The sequence below is a fragment of the Lentinus tigrinus genome, assembly GCF_003813185.1.
Source record: "Lentinus tigrinus ALCF2SS1-7 unplaced genomic scaffold L226scaffold_1, whole genome shotgun sequence".
NCBI lineage: Eukaryota > Fungi > Basidiomycota > Agaricomycetes > Polyporales > Polyporaceae > Lentinus > Lentinus tigrinus.
Window position 1 is genome coordinate 1,490,183 of NW_027137910.1, and position 14,782 is coordinate 1,504,964.

Genomic DNA, 14,782 nt, shown 5'->3' on the forward strand with positions numbered 1-14,782 from the left:
GTGTCACGCGTGCCAAGGCGACCTCGTCGTGCTCTGAGGATACCCTACCTACTCATTATCACTACTCACTCGGACACCTTCGTTGATTACATAACGTTCTCCGCGGGCAACATGTCGTCATTATATTGTACAGGATAATATACGTAGGAATGCATGGTCGGCGTGCGGGCGCGCTGCGCTGGCCGCGACATCACGATTAAGTACAGGCTATACTCTAGCTAGCTACTGTCCGAAGAGAGAGAAAGAGCACACACAACACATGTTGAGATGGTTCCATAAGAGTCGTGACAGATGCGTCAAACTTGAAGTAGAGATGTGTGATACATGCGATGGGGGAATGCGGCGCCCGCTCAACGCTCACCGCGAGAGGCTATTCCGCTTCGTCTTCAGGTTCACCAACTTTTGTTGGAGATCCTGTGAGAGAAAGAAGATGGGAGCGTGATCGTCAGCGGCTGTGTGTGATAGACCGTAGCAGAGAGATGCGGACGAACCTTGACCTCGTCGGGCCTCAAAGTGCCCTTTCCGCGCTCCTCCTCGAGGCCCTTCTCGATGCTGTCTAGGATCTCTCCCATGAGATCGCGGTAGTCGACGCCAAAGAAGTGCGTCAGCTTCGCCGCGCGACGACGCCGCTGTTGGAACGCCGCATCGGTCGGTGTCGGCGCGATGATCATGCTGATCTCGGACGAGAAAGATGCAATCGAGACACGAGATGGGAGCGACCTGCGGCGCTCGGCCTTCGTTGTTGGCGTGGTGACTGCGAACTCGTCGGGTAGCGGGGATGAGACACTAGGGGCGTTCGACGTGGACGGCAGAGCGCCGCCAAACTGGTAGTCGTACTGTTCCCCCGTCTTGTAGTGGTCCCCAGTGAGATAGTCGTGGAGTTCAGCAAGAGACTCCTTGTCATCCTGTGCGAGTCTGTCAGCACAGCGCACTGAACGGTGGCCTTGGGTGAACTTACCCTGTCTATGATGTCGTTGAGGGAGTTTAACGAGTGACGGTAGTGCATGTACACAGAGGACCGCCCAACGTCGAGGAAGCCATCGTTACTACGATGGTCGTCCATGAGGGGTTTGGACGAGTCGCCGGTACCGGGACGCTTCTTGCTCTTCGCCTTGGTCGAAGGGCCGGTGGTGGTGAAACGGAAAGGAGGGGCAGGAGGACTCTTCGGAGAGCCTCTCGAAGGGGAAGGGGAGGGTTGCCAAACATTGGTAGAAGATATGTTGGGAGAGGAGGAGACAGGTGCGCGGGTATGGTAGAGTGTCTGTGGAGGCGCGACGCCGAACATCTAGACGAAGGGAAGAGAGGGTGGTTAGCATGCGCAAGCGGTGCAGTACATTGGGCGCGAGGCACTGAAGCGAGGCGGCGGGAAGGGGAAGAGACGGACCTTCTCCATTTTGACCGCGCGACGGACGTTAATCGCCTTCTCGCGCTCGTTGAGCTCCTCCTTGAGCCTATCGATGTCGTCGGACCATGTGCGGGAGAACTCAGCGGCGGAGCTGCTTCTGCGACGTCTCATCTTGGCGTTGCGGATGTCTCCTCCGTCGTCGTCGTTGTCGGGGGCGCTGTCACGGGCACGGGCGAACGGCGAGGACGCAGGGGGCGGGAGCGGGGTGCCCTCGTCGAGAGGGCCGAGGACGAGGTGGGGTGGGACACGGGAACCCAGGAAGCGATGGAGCTTGGCGAGCTTTTCACGCTTGCGACGGCGCTCTTCCTCGGCCTGCTGGTCGGACGAGAGGCTGTCAGCGAGCGAGGCTGTGGACGGCGAGAACGGATGGCTGCGTCCCCGGGACGCTTTGGGCGTCTCGACAACGAGGTCCGACATCGCGTCCGCCATCCCTTCCTCATCAGACAGGTCTATGAACGACGTCGGCGACCCCGGCCCTGCCCCGCTCCGTCCCCGCCGCGGCCTCAGCGAGCTCGCCGTCTCGCTCGCCGTCTCCGGCGCACCCTCGGCGGTCCCGATCTCGATCACCGAGGACGCGTCGCGGCCAATGGAGGCCATCGACGCCGAGACGTCCGTGTCGGTGGACCGGCGCGGGGCCGGGGCCATAAACGAGAACTCGTCCGGGCTGAGCGGCGCCGAGTGTCGGCGGGCTGCGAGCGTCACATAGCGGGTGCCGTCCGGGGGCGGCCAGACCATGTCGCCGGCGGCGTCGTACACGGGTGTCGAGTTGGCGACGTCGTCCGACATGGACACCGCCGGCCTGTGCTGGGGCTTGCGCTTGGCAGACAAATTCAGCGTCAGCGGGCCCGGGAGAGGCATGCAGCCGTTGGGCACCGTCAGTTCCTGCGGCTCCTGCGACACCGGCGACACCCCAGGCAGCTGCCCAAACACCTGTTGCAGCTTCCGCGTGGTGCGGATGCGGTCGGCGCGCTCGCGCGGTGTTAACGCGTTCGACGCGGAGAAGGTTGGCAGCGAAGGATCAAGGTCGGCGGCAAAGCTGGACAAGGGACTCGGCTTCTTTGACTGCACCGGCGAAGATCTGTTGGTGGAGCGTGAACGGTGGCTGAAGTCGGGTTTCGGCGCGGTCGGAATCGGTGGTTTATCAGGTGTTGGCGGCACGAGTCGTGCGAGACGCGGCTTCGAGGACGCAGAACTCGAACTGGCTGGCGACGAATAAGACGGGGACTTGCCATACTGGGAGTCGCTGCTCTTGCGGGATGTAGCAGAAATAGGCTGTTCTGTGTGGGAGGACTGGGATGTGGGGGGTATACCAATCATCTGGAACTCGGCGGCACGAGGCGAGATGGTGGGCGACGCAAGGTCGATGAACGACTCGCGGTCGGGACTCATGGCGGGGCGGGGGATATCGAAGGAATGGCGATTAGGAGAGTCTGAATATATGGTAGACGAGATGCTGATGCGGGGCTCGGTCGTGGAGGAGGGTGGCTCGTGGGAGGACTCGGAGGAGGGGGAGATGCTGGACGAGGGCGCAAACGACGACGAAGACATGTCTGAGGTCTGCCGACCGTGGGAAAGCCAGGTGCGTGGCGAGGCTGCGACGGAGGCCGGACTGCCCCTGGCACTCGCACTCTGCGACGTTCCTCCCAAACTGGCGACAGCCGACCCCCGCGTCGCTGATGCGTGTTGCGCACCGCCGGCTACTACGCTTCCCGTCCTGCTGAAACCCCCTCGTCCGACCCCATCTCCCACCCGAGTCCCTGACTCCTCCACCGAGCGACCGTGCCTGTCTGCCCCGGGGACCACGTCTGCAACAAGTCGCGATGCCGCGATCGGTACATGTCTGCAATACATACTTGCGGGAAACACTTACTTTTCACGGTCGGCGAGATTGGCGAGCTGGGAACGCTCGACGACGGTTTAATCAGCTCTCCGGCCGTCTTCACCCCCTTGTCCAGCATCCGTCGGTACCGCGACGACAGGTCCTCGCTCCCGCTGCTCCCCTTTTTCTGGCTTCTTCTCGGATCCACCTCCGCGTCGCTCATCCGCCTCGAGTTGCGCACCCCAGTATCCGTGAACATGCTGATCGGCGGCTTCGTCTTGCCCAGCTTCGTGATCTTCTGCAGTCCTGTCAGGTACCGATTCTGTCGTGGCGGACGCGATCCATCAACCGTCGTCGTTGCCATCTCGGGTGACGACGGCAGGGAACTCTGGAAGGAGCCTTGCGGCGACGCCAGTGGCAGCTCTTCTGCCTGCTCGCGGGGCGACCAGGGGGGTATGCTCGCCGACTCTACTACCTCCTTCGCACTCTCTCCATCCCAGAGCGCGTCCCGCTCCACCATCGACCTTCGCCGGAGGCTATTGAACACGAGGGACTCAGGGCTGAGAATGTTGGACAATCGGGGCGATGGCCGGACATATCCGCTGTCAGTTGCTGGGGTATCGGGCGAATTTGAATACGGGGACGAGAGAGGTGAGTTCGGGAGCGATGGAATCGAGTGGTCTCCGCTCGTTGCTGGGGACGAGGGCGTCGATCGTGGGGGCCCGCCTTTCCGGCCGTTCGGACGCGGTGGAGGGAGCAGGCCGCCGCCAGCGGGGACAGTACGGGTGGGCGGGGGAAGCACTGGAGCGGCATTCACAGTAGATTGTGCACAATAAGCCGCTGTCAAGTTAGATTCCACGCGTGCAATGGAATGCGGACGATGACGCACCTGGAGGCTTCCTGTCCTCCACTTCCAGCGCGGCATTCAGTACCTGCGGCTCGACGATGAACCTCTTCTGGGGCGGGGATGACATGGGCGAGCGGGACTGCTCGGCTGTTATATGCAAGACATCTTCGAAAAGCGCGCTTTCCCGGGAGGAGTCCTCTTCCGTGATCATCATCGTGGGCGTGTCGGGACGTCAGAGGTCGTGATAGCAGAGAAGCACCGAGCGGGCCAGGGCAGGGAGGAGGGAGGGCAAGCTGAGATGGAGGAAGGAGGAAGAGGCTGCCGAGGAAGGCGTGCGCGCGAAGTGGAGGCGGAGGCGACTCGCGATCAGAATATGGCGGAGAGCCAGGCACCCCCCACTGGCAGCTTAAACTGGAGCCTCGTTCGCGTGCACCGCCTGGCACACTTATCCCTTCGCCGCCGGCTGTCCGGATCGCGTCTCGAGGCGCGCAGAGTCCGACGAGCCAGGGCCACGGCTGCTGTAGCAGGCTTTAGCTTGTCGAGGACGTTTGACAGCCCCGGCGTGATAGCGGGACGCACGATCTGAGACACGGCTCACAAGAGCGCGTTGACGCTGCCTCGGACACGATAGGGAGAATGAGCCTGAAGGTTGAGACGAGGCCGAGGATGAGTCAGGCTGCGGCAGCCTTGCTATCGGTTTCACGAGTGAGGCTGAGGCGTCGCTGGGTCGAGAACGAGGCGTCCGTGGCGTATACACCGAATATTATTAACCCCTCCGTGTGTCTGTCCTGGAAGCACTCGTGGCTGCAGTGGCCACTCGCCCTCGAGCACCACGGGCGTTCGCCCAGCGCGGACCGGGCTGTCTCCGTGGCAACGGGCGCGGCCGCCAGAACGTCGCGATCCCCGAGGCAGCTTCTGTCCGATCTCCTCATCGATCCTCCCGTGAACACAGATCTCCAGATCTCCCAGATGCCATCCAAACCCTAATAACCCTCTCCTGCCTATCCCAACTCTCCCGCTCTGCGGTCCATCATCCTCGCCGACACCCCCGTCCCTCGCAGCCCTGTATGTCTTCCAGCGCGAACTGCACGTCGCTCCTTCGACGTGCGACGCGGTCAGAGCGCGCGCTGCGGGCGATTCGCCCGGGGTCTGATCCCTCCTGTCAATCAAGGCGCCACAAGGGCATCAGCACTTTCTCTCGGAGCATGCAATGACGTGCAATCGAGCGAATCTCAATGCATTGTCTTAATTCTACGGAATATATCTGGCGAGATTGGAAGCTCATGCGCTGAACTCCCCCCCTGAGTGCAATGTCGACAATTTATGTCCAATCTCCCAAGCTTGTTTATATGTGTATCCAAATGCAACAGAATCCTGCAGAATTTGTGTGCGACGACGGGTGTGTTTTTGAATGCATTCATACGCAATGTAGGTGAATGTCAGAGGAACGTCTCAGAATCCGCACAGAATCTGTCGCAGTATTGACATTGGCGGCATTGTAGCGAGCGGGCGGATCAGGCATCGAGCGTATATAGGGAAACGGCACAGCACATTGGTCATTCGGGCCGGGGTGGCTCATTATACACGATATCTAGCTGGATGTATACAGGTCTACAATTCAGGAACATGAGCGAGCTGCTGGAGGATGACATCGGCCTGGTCAGGCTCTCCAGCAAGGTCGGTAGCATCGGACGCGGTGACAGGCGCAGGAGCACCATAGACGTACCTACAAATGATCAGCAACCTCGCAAGGGCTTCTGGATTTCAGTGAAGCACGCACCAATTCCAGAATGCGAGAGTGTCCTTGGCGAATGCGTCGTTCTGGAAAACCCGGAGGATTCTCTTGTAGAATTCCTCACCTTTGAACGCGCCGTTGTCTGGCTCCCAGGTCGTGCTGTTGGAAAGGACATTTCGGACCTAATAGACATGAGATGCGTGCAAGTGCTGAAGAGAAAGTCAACTTACGAGGCATGCAATATAAGCGATGCTCTCTGGGCAGACGGTGCTGAGGTTGTAAATCTTCGAGATGGAGCCGCGTCCTGTCCCGTTGGCCCCGGGTGGTCTCAAAGCTGCCGTCGGGCTTTTGAAGATGCTCCGGTAAGCCTGTGAATGCAAGTTAACAACCAGAATTGCAACACAAGAATTCAGCACATACGCTGACGAGGGGTTCGCCACGGAACAGTCCCTGAGCTTGATTGTCTGTGTCGTATGGTCCTTCCTTGTAGACAAAGCTGGGAAATTTAGTGTGATCAATGACAATTTCACCACAAAGTATCTTCTTGCAGAACCTGTCCAGGCGCAGACGCAGGGGTGAGTAGAATACTGATGAGCGCGAGGACAGACTAACTCATCAGGATCGCGATCGAACTGATCACGAAGGGATCGGGGGATGTTCAGACGCGCGGTCCAGAGTGCGGAGAATCCTAGGTTCTCCTTCTTCTCATAGCGGGAGCCTGGGGCGATCCTCATGCCACTTGCGCCCACATCCGGGAGCCAGACAGGTGGCACCCAGTCACGGATGTGTGCCTTGATGGTGTTGATATCGGTACCACGTGCGGCGCGAGCATGGTAATCAAGCTATGAAGGGACAGGAATCAGCGTCAGGTACTTGGAAGCATGGAGCACTTACGAAGCGTCCGAGGAGCATGACTTCATCCGGATTTTCCTCGAGAAGGTTCAGCGTGGTTCGCAAAAACGGAACTGATTCGAGGATCCAATTGAAAACGCGGAGGCATCTCTCACGCTTGTCCTGTGAACTAGTTATGAGATGGATTAGCAGGATGCACGCGCATGATTATCTGCGAAGACACTGCTCACATTTGCAGGGCAGCGGCCCGTGCTTCGTTCGCCTCCGGACTGTCTCCAGCACTGAGCATGAGGCCGATGGTCATAGCTTCAGAGACGTTGATGAAGGGATCATGGATGCGGGGGAGTAGTCGTGCAGCATGTTGCATACATGCTGCCGGACTGTCTGTCGATCTGATTGGGTGGTTGGGTGTTTCAATGGAGGGTTTGATCTGGAGGCAATAGCTCACTTACTGAACGTGCCACTTATGAGTCTTCGCCACGCTGACGTCGTGTAGCAGCTGGTAATACTTCGCCTCCGCGGCGAGGCGTGGGCTTGAAGCTTGGTTGGGGCCCGGTTCTTCAGGTTGAGGCTGTCCCTGGTCCTCGCGACGGCCGCTCGCTGATATGACACCCCCGGATGGGGATGAGGAGCGATGGGAGAGTCGAGAAGAAGCACGTGAGCGAGAGCGGGAACGGCGGCGGCGAGGACTGGAGGAGCGTGCGCGATCACCACGTCCTCGACGACGATCGGTGGAGCGAGAGCGACGGCGTCCAAATGAACGAGAGCGACGGCGGTCTGGAGAGCGAGAGTGACGGCGTCCTCCACGAGCGGGAGAGCGGCCCCTCGGGCTTCCCTGAGAGTGACTGGGACGAACGGAGTGCCGGGGCTTAGTTAGACCTCGGCGCAATGGGACAGACATATGTGGGTATACATACGAGTGTTCGTCTGCCATTTATATGTTTCAAGGGCTGTGAAGGAGGAGGTGTTCTTGAGAAGTTCACGCAAACTTGCAAGAGAACGAGGTGAGAGGAAGTAGGAGGGGCGGATTGAAAGCCAGATAACGACGTACCTTTAAGCATTTTCTGGGGCGTGATGGATACGGAGACATAAAGTAAGTGATCCGATGGCGACTTGCGCAGGCTACACCCAGGACAATGCGAGAGATCGCAGATCGCAATCCTTGCAATGTCCTGGGCGCTTGTGCATGCGGGTAGGCGATATCTGCAAGATTGGCTCACCTGGACGCTAGGCTTAACCCAGCAAGCCAAAACGACATTAGTTCAGTGTTCTGAGAGGTATAATCTGTGAGAATAGCTCACCATCTTGTACCGCGCTGTGAGTATATCGTATTCATGGTGAGGAGGAGGGAAGGTGAGGTTGGCGTCTAACATGCCATATCCGGTGTGACAAAGCAACGCGGCTGGAGCGTAGCGCTTGATATCGCTCTTGTCTTCCCACTGGTGTCTCACATCATGCTCTGTCTTGTCTGTTCTGGCTTACCTGCAGGCTCACTCTCTCATGGACTCTACGGCGACTAGGTTCGATTCAACATTGTTATGGTACATGCAAGTCGGACGCTAACGAGATTTCGGTTCGCAGTGGAACACCCTTGGACTGGGAACCCAGACGACAGTTCGGGCTTGGACGAGTCCGAGGCATCACTTGCGGAGGATGGTGAGTATGCACGTCTGTTCTCAACGATCGACTCTGTACTGATTACATGGATTGCAGTCACATCTGAGTACTCGAGCACCAGTCGTCCATGCACACCGGAGCCGCCCCAAGACGTTGACGAGCTGGGAAGATGGTCGCAAGGGGACACGCCCCACAAGATGCGTGAGTGAAGATGCTTGTCATGATCTATAAAGTTCGTCTCATCTTCGGGTTAGGCGTGGGGCGGGACGAAGATTTGGTACACGCTATGTTGGCCCGGGGTTGCTACATGGACGGCAACCCCCCCGGGCTCTTTCCCCTCGCTTCCGCTTCGCCCCTCTCTGCCGTTGTCATCCATGCCGTCGCTGACTTGGTGGCCAGTCCCCGCCAAGTGTATGGATTCTGGCGGGCATCCCCGCTCGAGTTCATCACATGGGCAGCTGCCGTCCTTGTCACGATCTTCTCCGCCATTGAGAACGGCATCTATACCTCCATCTGTGCATCCCTCGCGCTCCTTTTGATCCGCGTCACTCATCTTCGCGGCCATTTCCTTGGGAAGGTGACTCTTCACGACACCAGGAATCCATCGGAGGTCCGGGAAGTATATGTGCCATTGAAGGAGCGTCCCGGTATCCTTTCGTCCGTCAAAGTCACTCCGCCTCCACCTGGCGTGATTGTGTATCGCTTCGAGGAGAGCGTTCTCTACCCTAACACCTCCCTGCTCAACGACGCTCTCGTTGACTATGTCAAGACCAACCCCCGGAGAGGTGTCGACATGAGCACGATCAGGATGAGCGATCGCCCGTGGAACGACCCAGGCCCTCGGCCAGGTCAGGACGAGAATGCGGAGAACCTTGCAAAGCTTGTTCTCCAAGCCATCGTCCTCGACTTCTCTGGGGTGTAAGTTCATTCGGCTCGAGCGTTCCGGTGTATATAGCTGACCCAATCCATTCCGCAGTTCACATATCGACACCACTGGCGTTCAATCGCTGATTGACACCCGCACATAAGTTGAACGCTGGGCCAACAAGCCTATCGAGTTCCACTTCGCAACAATCCTTTCCCCTTGGATCCGCCGGGCACTCATCGCTGGTGGCTTTGGCACTGGCCAGCCTTCCTCTCTCGCTCCGACTGAGATCGCATCCGTCGTTCCCTACCGAGGCAGCCGGAGACAGTTGATCGAGCGTCAGAAGCAGCCTGACATCGAGGCAATCGAGGAGATACCAAAGGAGGAGGCCCCGATTGTCTCGGAGGATACCCCGTTCTTCCACTTCGACCTCATTGCGGCTGTACGTGCGGCGGAGTCAGGGTTGAGTGTGGATGTGGATAGGTCGGAGAGCTCCAGCCTGGTGAAGTCGCCAGTGGAGAAGACGTCTGCGGTATGATCTTTGGGGGTTCAGTTTCATCTTCATGGATGTCTTGGACTACTTCGATCGTCGCACTTGCCCACACATTTTTCTGTACTCATGCGCTCACGACTAGTAGAGTTTGTATGCACATCGTCGCTTTACTTTATGCAACATGTAATTCTAGCTCTGCGATGTTGTGTTTGCTACTTACCGCTCTGACTGCTATGGTCAAAGCTCTCGCTTTGAATGATAATTGCCAGCAACGTTGGAACGTTCGGACTCTAGTGGAGTGTCTCGTAAATCAGGTCTTACTATTAGGACAGGCGCATCAGTAAGTGGCGCGCACTCCTTCAGTCCTCCGGTCATGCTCGCCCTGGACTAACAGTTCATATTCGTCTATGCGGCGTCACACTCTTTGTCTACTTGCAGTGCTTTTACTCAGTCTCTTCGGTCTCTCCATGCAGGATGGCCGTTGCCTCGCTTGTAAAAAGGAGAACATCAAGTCATACAATTCGCACCAGCCCTACTGCAGAGGAGTTCGGCCTCTCATTCAAACAGGCCTCAAAAAGCGCGTCGAAGAACAGGAGGCCGAACGATCAGCTAAGCGAAGGAGAATCGAGGAGCAGGAGGCAGCAGCAGCGGAAGAGGCGAGGCGTGAGGAGGAGGCAAAGGCTCGCGCGGAGGTATGTTGCTCGTCAACTCCACCTAAGCAAGCTGATCGATTAACATCATTTTACACAGGCTGAACGCGCACGTCTGGAGCCAGTATTTGTAGAGACTTTCAGCCGAACAGGGCGTAAGCGGCGCGCACCTGCGAAAATCAAAGACATGCAGCCCTCGTCCTTGGCTGGCCTACCCGACCACTTGCGCGTAATCCCTCCCCCTCCTCCCCCGGATTCCGATGAATCGTTTGCGCAGGCTCCCGACATTCCCACTGCATTAGAAACCGAGCCCGCTGCCCCTCCCCCCATCGAGACAAAGCTCAACTCTTTCAATTTATTCCGACGGTATTCTGCCCGGCCACAGCACGACCCGGAGGAGGATGTCGCGCTGAGCGACTTCGCCGATGCTGCGACACACGCGCGACCTCCGCCAGATCTGGACGAAGTAAATCCTCTTCGTCCGTTCGGGGCTCGGCTTCCTACGTCCCAGTCGACCAACATCTTCGCGCCATTCCTCAACGCCACCGTCTTCCGTCTCATGAAGTGGTTTTACTCTGGATCAGCTGTCAAGTCTGCAGGGGAGTTGGACCGCCTCGTAAATGACGTCCTTCTGGCCGACGATTTCGAGCGCGAAGATCTGCGAGGGTTCAGCGCTGCGCGAGAGTTCGACCGCATGGACACCTTTGCACTGACTCAGGGGGCGTTCAGTGCAAATGATGGTTGGCGTGAGGGGTCCATCAAGATCAATGTGCCGAAGGAGAAGGTCTCGCATGAAAGTGAGGAGGCTGCGCCTGAGCTCGAGGTGCGCGGCATCTACTTCCGCACATTCCTCGAGGTCATCAAGGCAGCCGCACAGGCCGTCGATACCCGTAAGGCGCACTGGCTCCCCTTCGGTCTCTACTGGCGGCGCAAGCCTGAGGTACCAACGTCTGGATCTCAGCAGTTCCCCGACCCGGTTGTGGACGTTCCGACATCAGAGGAACGGATGTACTCGGAGCTGTACAACTCTGATGCTATGATTCAAGCCGACCGGGCGATCCGCTCAGCCCCACGTCAAGCAGGAGATGCGCCTGACCTGGAGTACGCCGTAGCCCCCGTCATGCTCTATTCCGACTCTACACACCTCACGAACTTTGGGACGGCATCACTCTGGCCAATATATGCCTTCTTTGGGTGGCTCTCAAAGTATGTTCGTGCGAAGCCGAACTCTTTTGCGGCGCACCACCTCGCGTATATCCCATCGGTAAGCGTGTCAACGACTTGAAGTACAACAACTAATTGTGGTATTTAATATCAGCTTCCGGATACCGTGCAGGCTTGGTACCAGAAACAGTATGGCGAGCCGGCTTCTGCTTCAATCTTGCGCTTTTGCAAGCGCGAGCTGATGCAGAAAATATGGCTGCTACTGCTCGACTCCGACTTCATACACGCCTACCAGCATGGCTTCATCGTCGAATGCGGGGATGGAATCCTCCGCCGTCTCTTTCCTCGCATATTCACATATTCAGCTGATTATCCAGAGAAGTACGCTCCTAGAACATGTCCACATGTGCAATCAGCTTACAACAACCTCTGACAGGTGTCTCATTGCATGCATAAAGTATCTTGCAAAGTGCCCATGCCCGGACTGTCATGTCAGCAAGAACGACATCTACCTCATGGGCACGAAGCGGGATCTTGCCAGTCGCACGAAGAATGCACGCAAGGACACAGGGCCTCTACAACACGCCATTGCGACGGTTCGGCGGTGGATATTCCAGGATGGTATTAGTCCTGAGGCTAGCCGGGTGGAAAACAGCCCGCTCAACACGCACTCGACGACTTCATCCCGTGTATGTTATACATAATCTCCATAGACATTGTACTGACGACCTTATGGTTTGCTACAGAGCGCCTTCTCAACCCGGCTGTACGACTTCGGCTTCGATGTCTATCAAATGCTTGTCCCAGATCCCATGCATGAATTTGAGCTGGGAGTGTGGAAGTCGACGTTCACGCACCTTATCCGGGTCCTCATCTCGGCAGGAGGGGATCGTGTACAGCAGCTCGATGTGCGGTAAGTTGGATCCACTGCTTGTGTATGTTACACGGACTCACTTCAGCCTTGTCAGCTTTGCTCAAGTACCGACTTTTGGGCGTGATACAGTGCGTCGCTTCGGAGCGAATGTATCAGCCTTGAAGAAGCTTGCGGCCAGAGATTTCGAAGACATACTTCAAGTGAGCAATTCGAGCAGCACTCATGATAAATTCCTCACCATTTTTGACTAGGTTGCCATGCCCGTGTTTGAGGGCCTTTTGGACCGACCTGGCCATAACAAGATGATCCTCGACATGCTGTTCCTGCTGGCAACTTGGCATGCGCTCGCCAAATTGCGTATTCACTCTGACAGCTCGCTCGCCCGCTTCGAGCGAATATGCTCATCCCTCGGCGAGGTAATGCGCACATTCATGAACCAGCTCTGCCCCGACTACGACACGAAGGAGCTCCCAAAGGAGACGGCCTCTCGCCAACGGCGTAAAGCCGCGCAGGCTGCGAGGGCCGATCCTAGGGCTGCGGCGGTGTCTTCATTGCCCGGTGCAACACGCACAGCCCCACGCAAAGAACCAGCCAAGCGCAAGAAGTTCGACCTCAACACTTACAAGTACCATCGACTTGGAGACTACCCGCGCTATATCCGACTGGTTGGATCCACAGATGGCTGGACTACACAGACGGTGAGCCAATTTGGTTGTCTCTTAGCTCGTCAACAGCCAGGCTAATTTCTTTCGCATTCTGGTAGGGAGAACTTGAACATCGAAGGGTCAAGAGGTTCTACATGCGCACTAACAAGAACGTCAAGTTTATCAGCCAGATTGCCAAGCACCAGAGGCGTGAAGCCCTTGTCTACAAGGTTGCGTCTACCGCTCCAGCCACTGCCCTGAAACAACGGCGCAAGCTGGGACGACGTCTTCAGCTTCGAGCCGCCGACAAGGATCCGCTCTCGTTGACCTTACCAACCCAGCACTACCACATCTCCGACGACCCTCGCAACGCTGTCGACCTGGATGCCTTTGCTCATGAGAATCAAGATGATCTGGGCTGTGAGGCAAGTCATTTGCATTTCAGTATCTCCGAGTCGCAACATAACGTGCACCTCACACTACCATTTAGAAATTTGTTTACAAGGTAAAGGCCCATATCTATGAACGGCTAACTGGACACGAGCCACAGTCCCGGGACGATGTTGCGCGAACAAGAATTCGATCCAATGCCCTCCGTCTGCACAAGCGTGTCCGACTCAACTACACAACATATGACATGCGACGCACCCAGGACTCCATCAACCCGTCAACCCATTCAGACGTCATGATGCTCGCTTCGCCTGACGATGCCGCCGTCCATCCGTATGTCTATGCCCGGGTGATCAGCGTATTCCACGTCAAGGCGTATCTCTCTGGAGAGGATGGCTCACCGGACACTGCGGAGCGGCTGCTCCACATTCTCTGGGTCCGCTGGTTTGAACTGGATTCCACCGCTCCCGGAGGCTTTATGACGCGCCGTCTGCACCGTCTACGCTTTGCCCACGTCGACGACGACGCATTTGGATTCATCTCCCCTAGCCGACTCTTGCGCGGTGTCCATTTGATCCCCGCTTTTGCTCATGGCCGCTCTGACTCGACTTTGCCCGGTCCAAGCATTGCACGGCGCGACAGCGACGGTGACGATGATCAAGACTGGAATTATCATTATGTTGGCATGTAAGTCTGTAGCGCTCGCCATGTCGTTCCTTGTACAGTGATACTAATGATCTACAGGTTCTCCGATCGCGACCTGTTCATGCGTTACTTCGGGAACGCGGTCGGACATCAACATACAGCCGCTTCCTCGGCCGCCCAACCAGTGTTCGATGAGGTCGAGGAGGAGCGCTCCGAGGAGCACGATCAGGACGACCCGGCTGGTAGGACGGATGTCCCTGTACAAATAGAAGCTGAGGACGATCCGGAGAACGACGAGGCTGCGGACTATGGCTACATCTCCTCTGGAGATGAGGAGGAGGAGCTTGGCGGCACCAGCCTCTTGTTTGAGGAGGGGCACCTTGATGGCGATGTGGACGACGTTGAGGAGGACATCACGGCCGCTGAGGGATACGCAGAGCTATGATACTGATTCATGTCTCGATAGTCTATACCGCTGCACTGCAATTTTGTATGACTAGGATTCGTACCACTGTCGCTAACAACACAGAGCCTCAACAAGCGTCCATGGTCACGATCAAAACTGCATCCGCCAGGCTGCGACATCGACACCATACCCTTGGCATTCTGCATGTTGGATGCATACGCAATTCTCCGGAATCCTCCCCAATATGCATAATCCCATTCCACGCATCCCGTCACATTTCATACATTGCATTCGCTTTCAAGGCATCCCAATCGAGGCGCCAGGATTGCAAGCGCCGGAATCGTCGGAAGCATTTGGAGATTTTGCTGATGGGAGA

General features: G+C 57.2%; 4 protein-coding genes across 4 annotated transcripts; 2 read left to right on the forward strand and 2 right to left on the reverse strand.

Moving 5' to 3' along the window:
* Positions 1-50: 50 nt before the first annotated feature.
* L226DRAFT_528326 (uncharacterized protein) lies at positions 51-3,401 on the reverse strand. Its single transcript, XM_067679330.1, has 5 exons — positions 3,276-3,401; positions 1,385-3,210; positions 959-1,285; positions 492-905; positions 51-414 (listed from the first exon to the last, which is right to left on the reverse strand). The coding sequence occupies exons 2-5, from the start codon at positions 2,951-2,953 to the stop codon at positions 358-360; spliced, it is 2,367 nt and encodes a 788-aa protein (XP_067542695.1). The 5' UTR covers positions 2,954-3,210; positions 3,276-3,401; the 3' UTR covers positions 51-357.
* Positions 3,090-4,143, forward strand: L226DRAFT_16855 (uncharacterized protein). The gene is made up of 2 exons (XM_067672601.1): positions 3,090-3,237; positions 3,293-4,143. The coding sequence occupies exons 1-2, from the start codon at positions 3,226-3,228 to the stop codon at positions 4,058-4,060; spliced, it is 780 nt and encodes a 259-aa protein (XP_067542696.1). The 5' UTR covers positions 3,090-3,225; the 3' UTR covers positions 4,061-4,143.
* Positions 4,144-5,682: 1,539 nt separating this feature from the next.
* Positions 5,683-6,962, reverse strand: L226DRAFT_564738 (uncharacterized protein; the record flags this gene model as incomplete). Its single annotated transcript, XM_067683686.1, has 7 exons — positions 5,683-5,797; positions 5,852-5,988; positions 6,037-6,174; positions 6,227-6,359; positions 6,419-6,648; positions 6,701-6,827; positions 6,889-6,962. 7 exons carry the CDS (start codon positions 6,960-6,962, stop codon positions 5,683-5,685), a joined length of 954 nt encoding a protein of 317 aa, XP_067542697.1.
* A 3,508-nt stretch (positions 6,963-10,470) lies between these two features.
* L226DRAFT_541597 (uncharacterized protein) lies at positions 10,471-14,445 on the forward strand (the record flags this gene model as incomplete). Its single annotated transcript, XM_067682071.1, has 9 exons — positions 10,471-11,547; positions 11,602-11,754; positions 11,948-12,136; positions 12,194-12,360; positions 12,416-12,521; positions 12,573-13,019; positions 13,085-13,390; positions 13,456-14,042; positions 14,100-14,445. 9 exons carry the CDS (start codon positions 10,471-10,473, stop codon positions 14,443-14,445), a joined length of 3,378 nt encoding a protein of 1,125 aa, XP_067542698.1.
* Between the last annotated feature and the right edge of the window lie 337 nt (positions 14,446-14,782).

Coding starts and splice junctions, on each gene's coding strand:
- L226DRAFT_528326 (XM_067679330.1), bottom strand. CDS start 2,953: ATGTCTTCGTCGTCGTTTGCGCCCTCGTCCAGCATCTCCCCCTCCTCC. Junction 1,286..1,384: donor GCGCGGTCAAAATGGAGAAG/GTCCGTCTCTTC, acceptor CCCTTCGTCTAG/ATGTTCGGCGTCGCGCCTCC. Junction 415..491: donor TGAGGCCCGACGAGGTCAAG/GTTCGTCCGCAT, acceptor TTTCTCTCACAG/GATCTCCAACAAAAGTTGGT.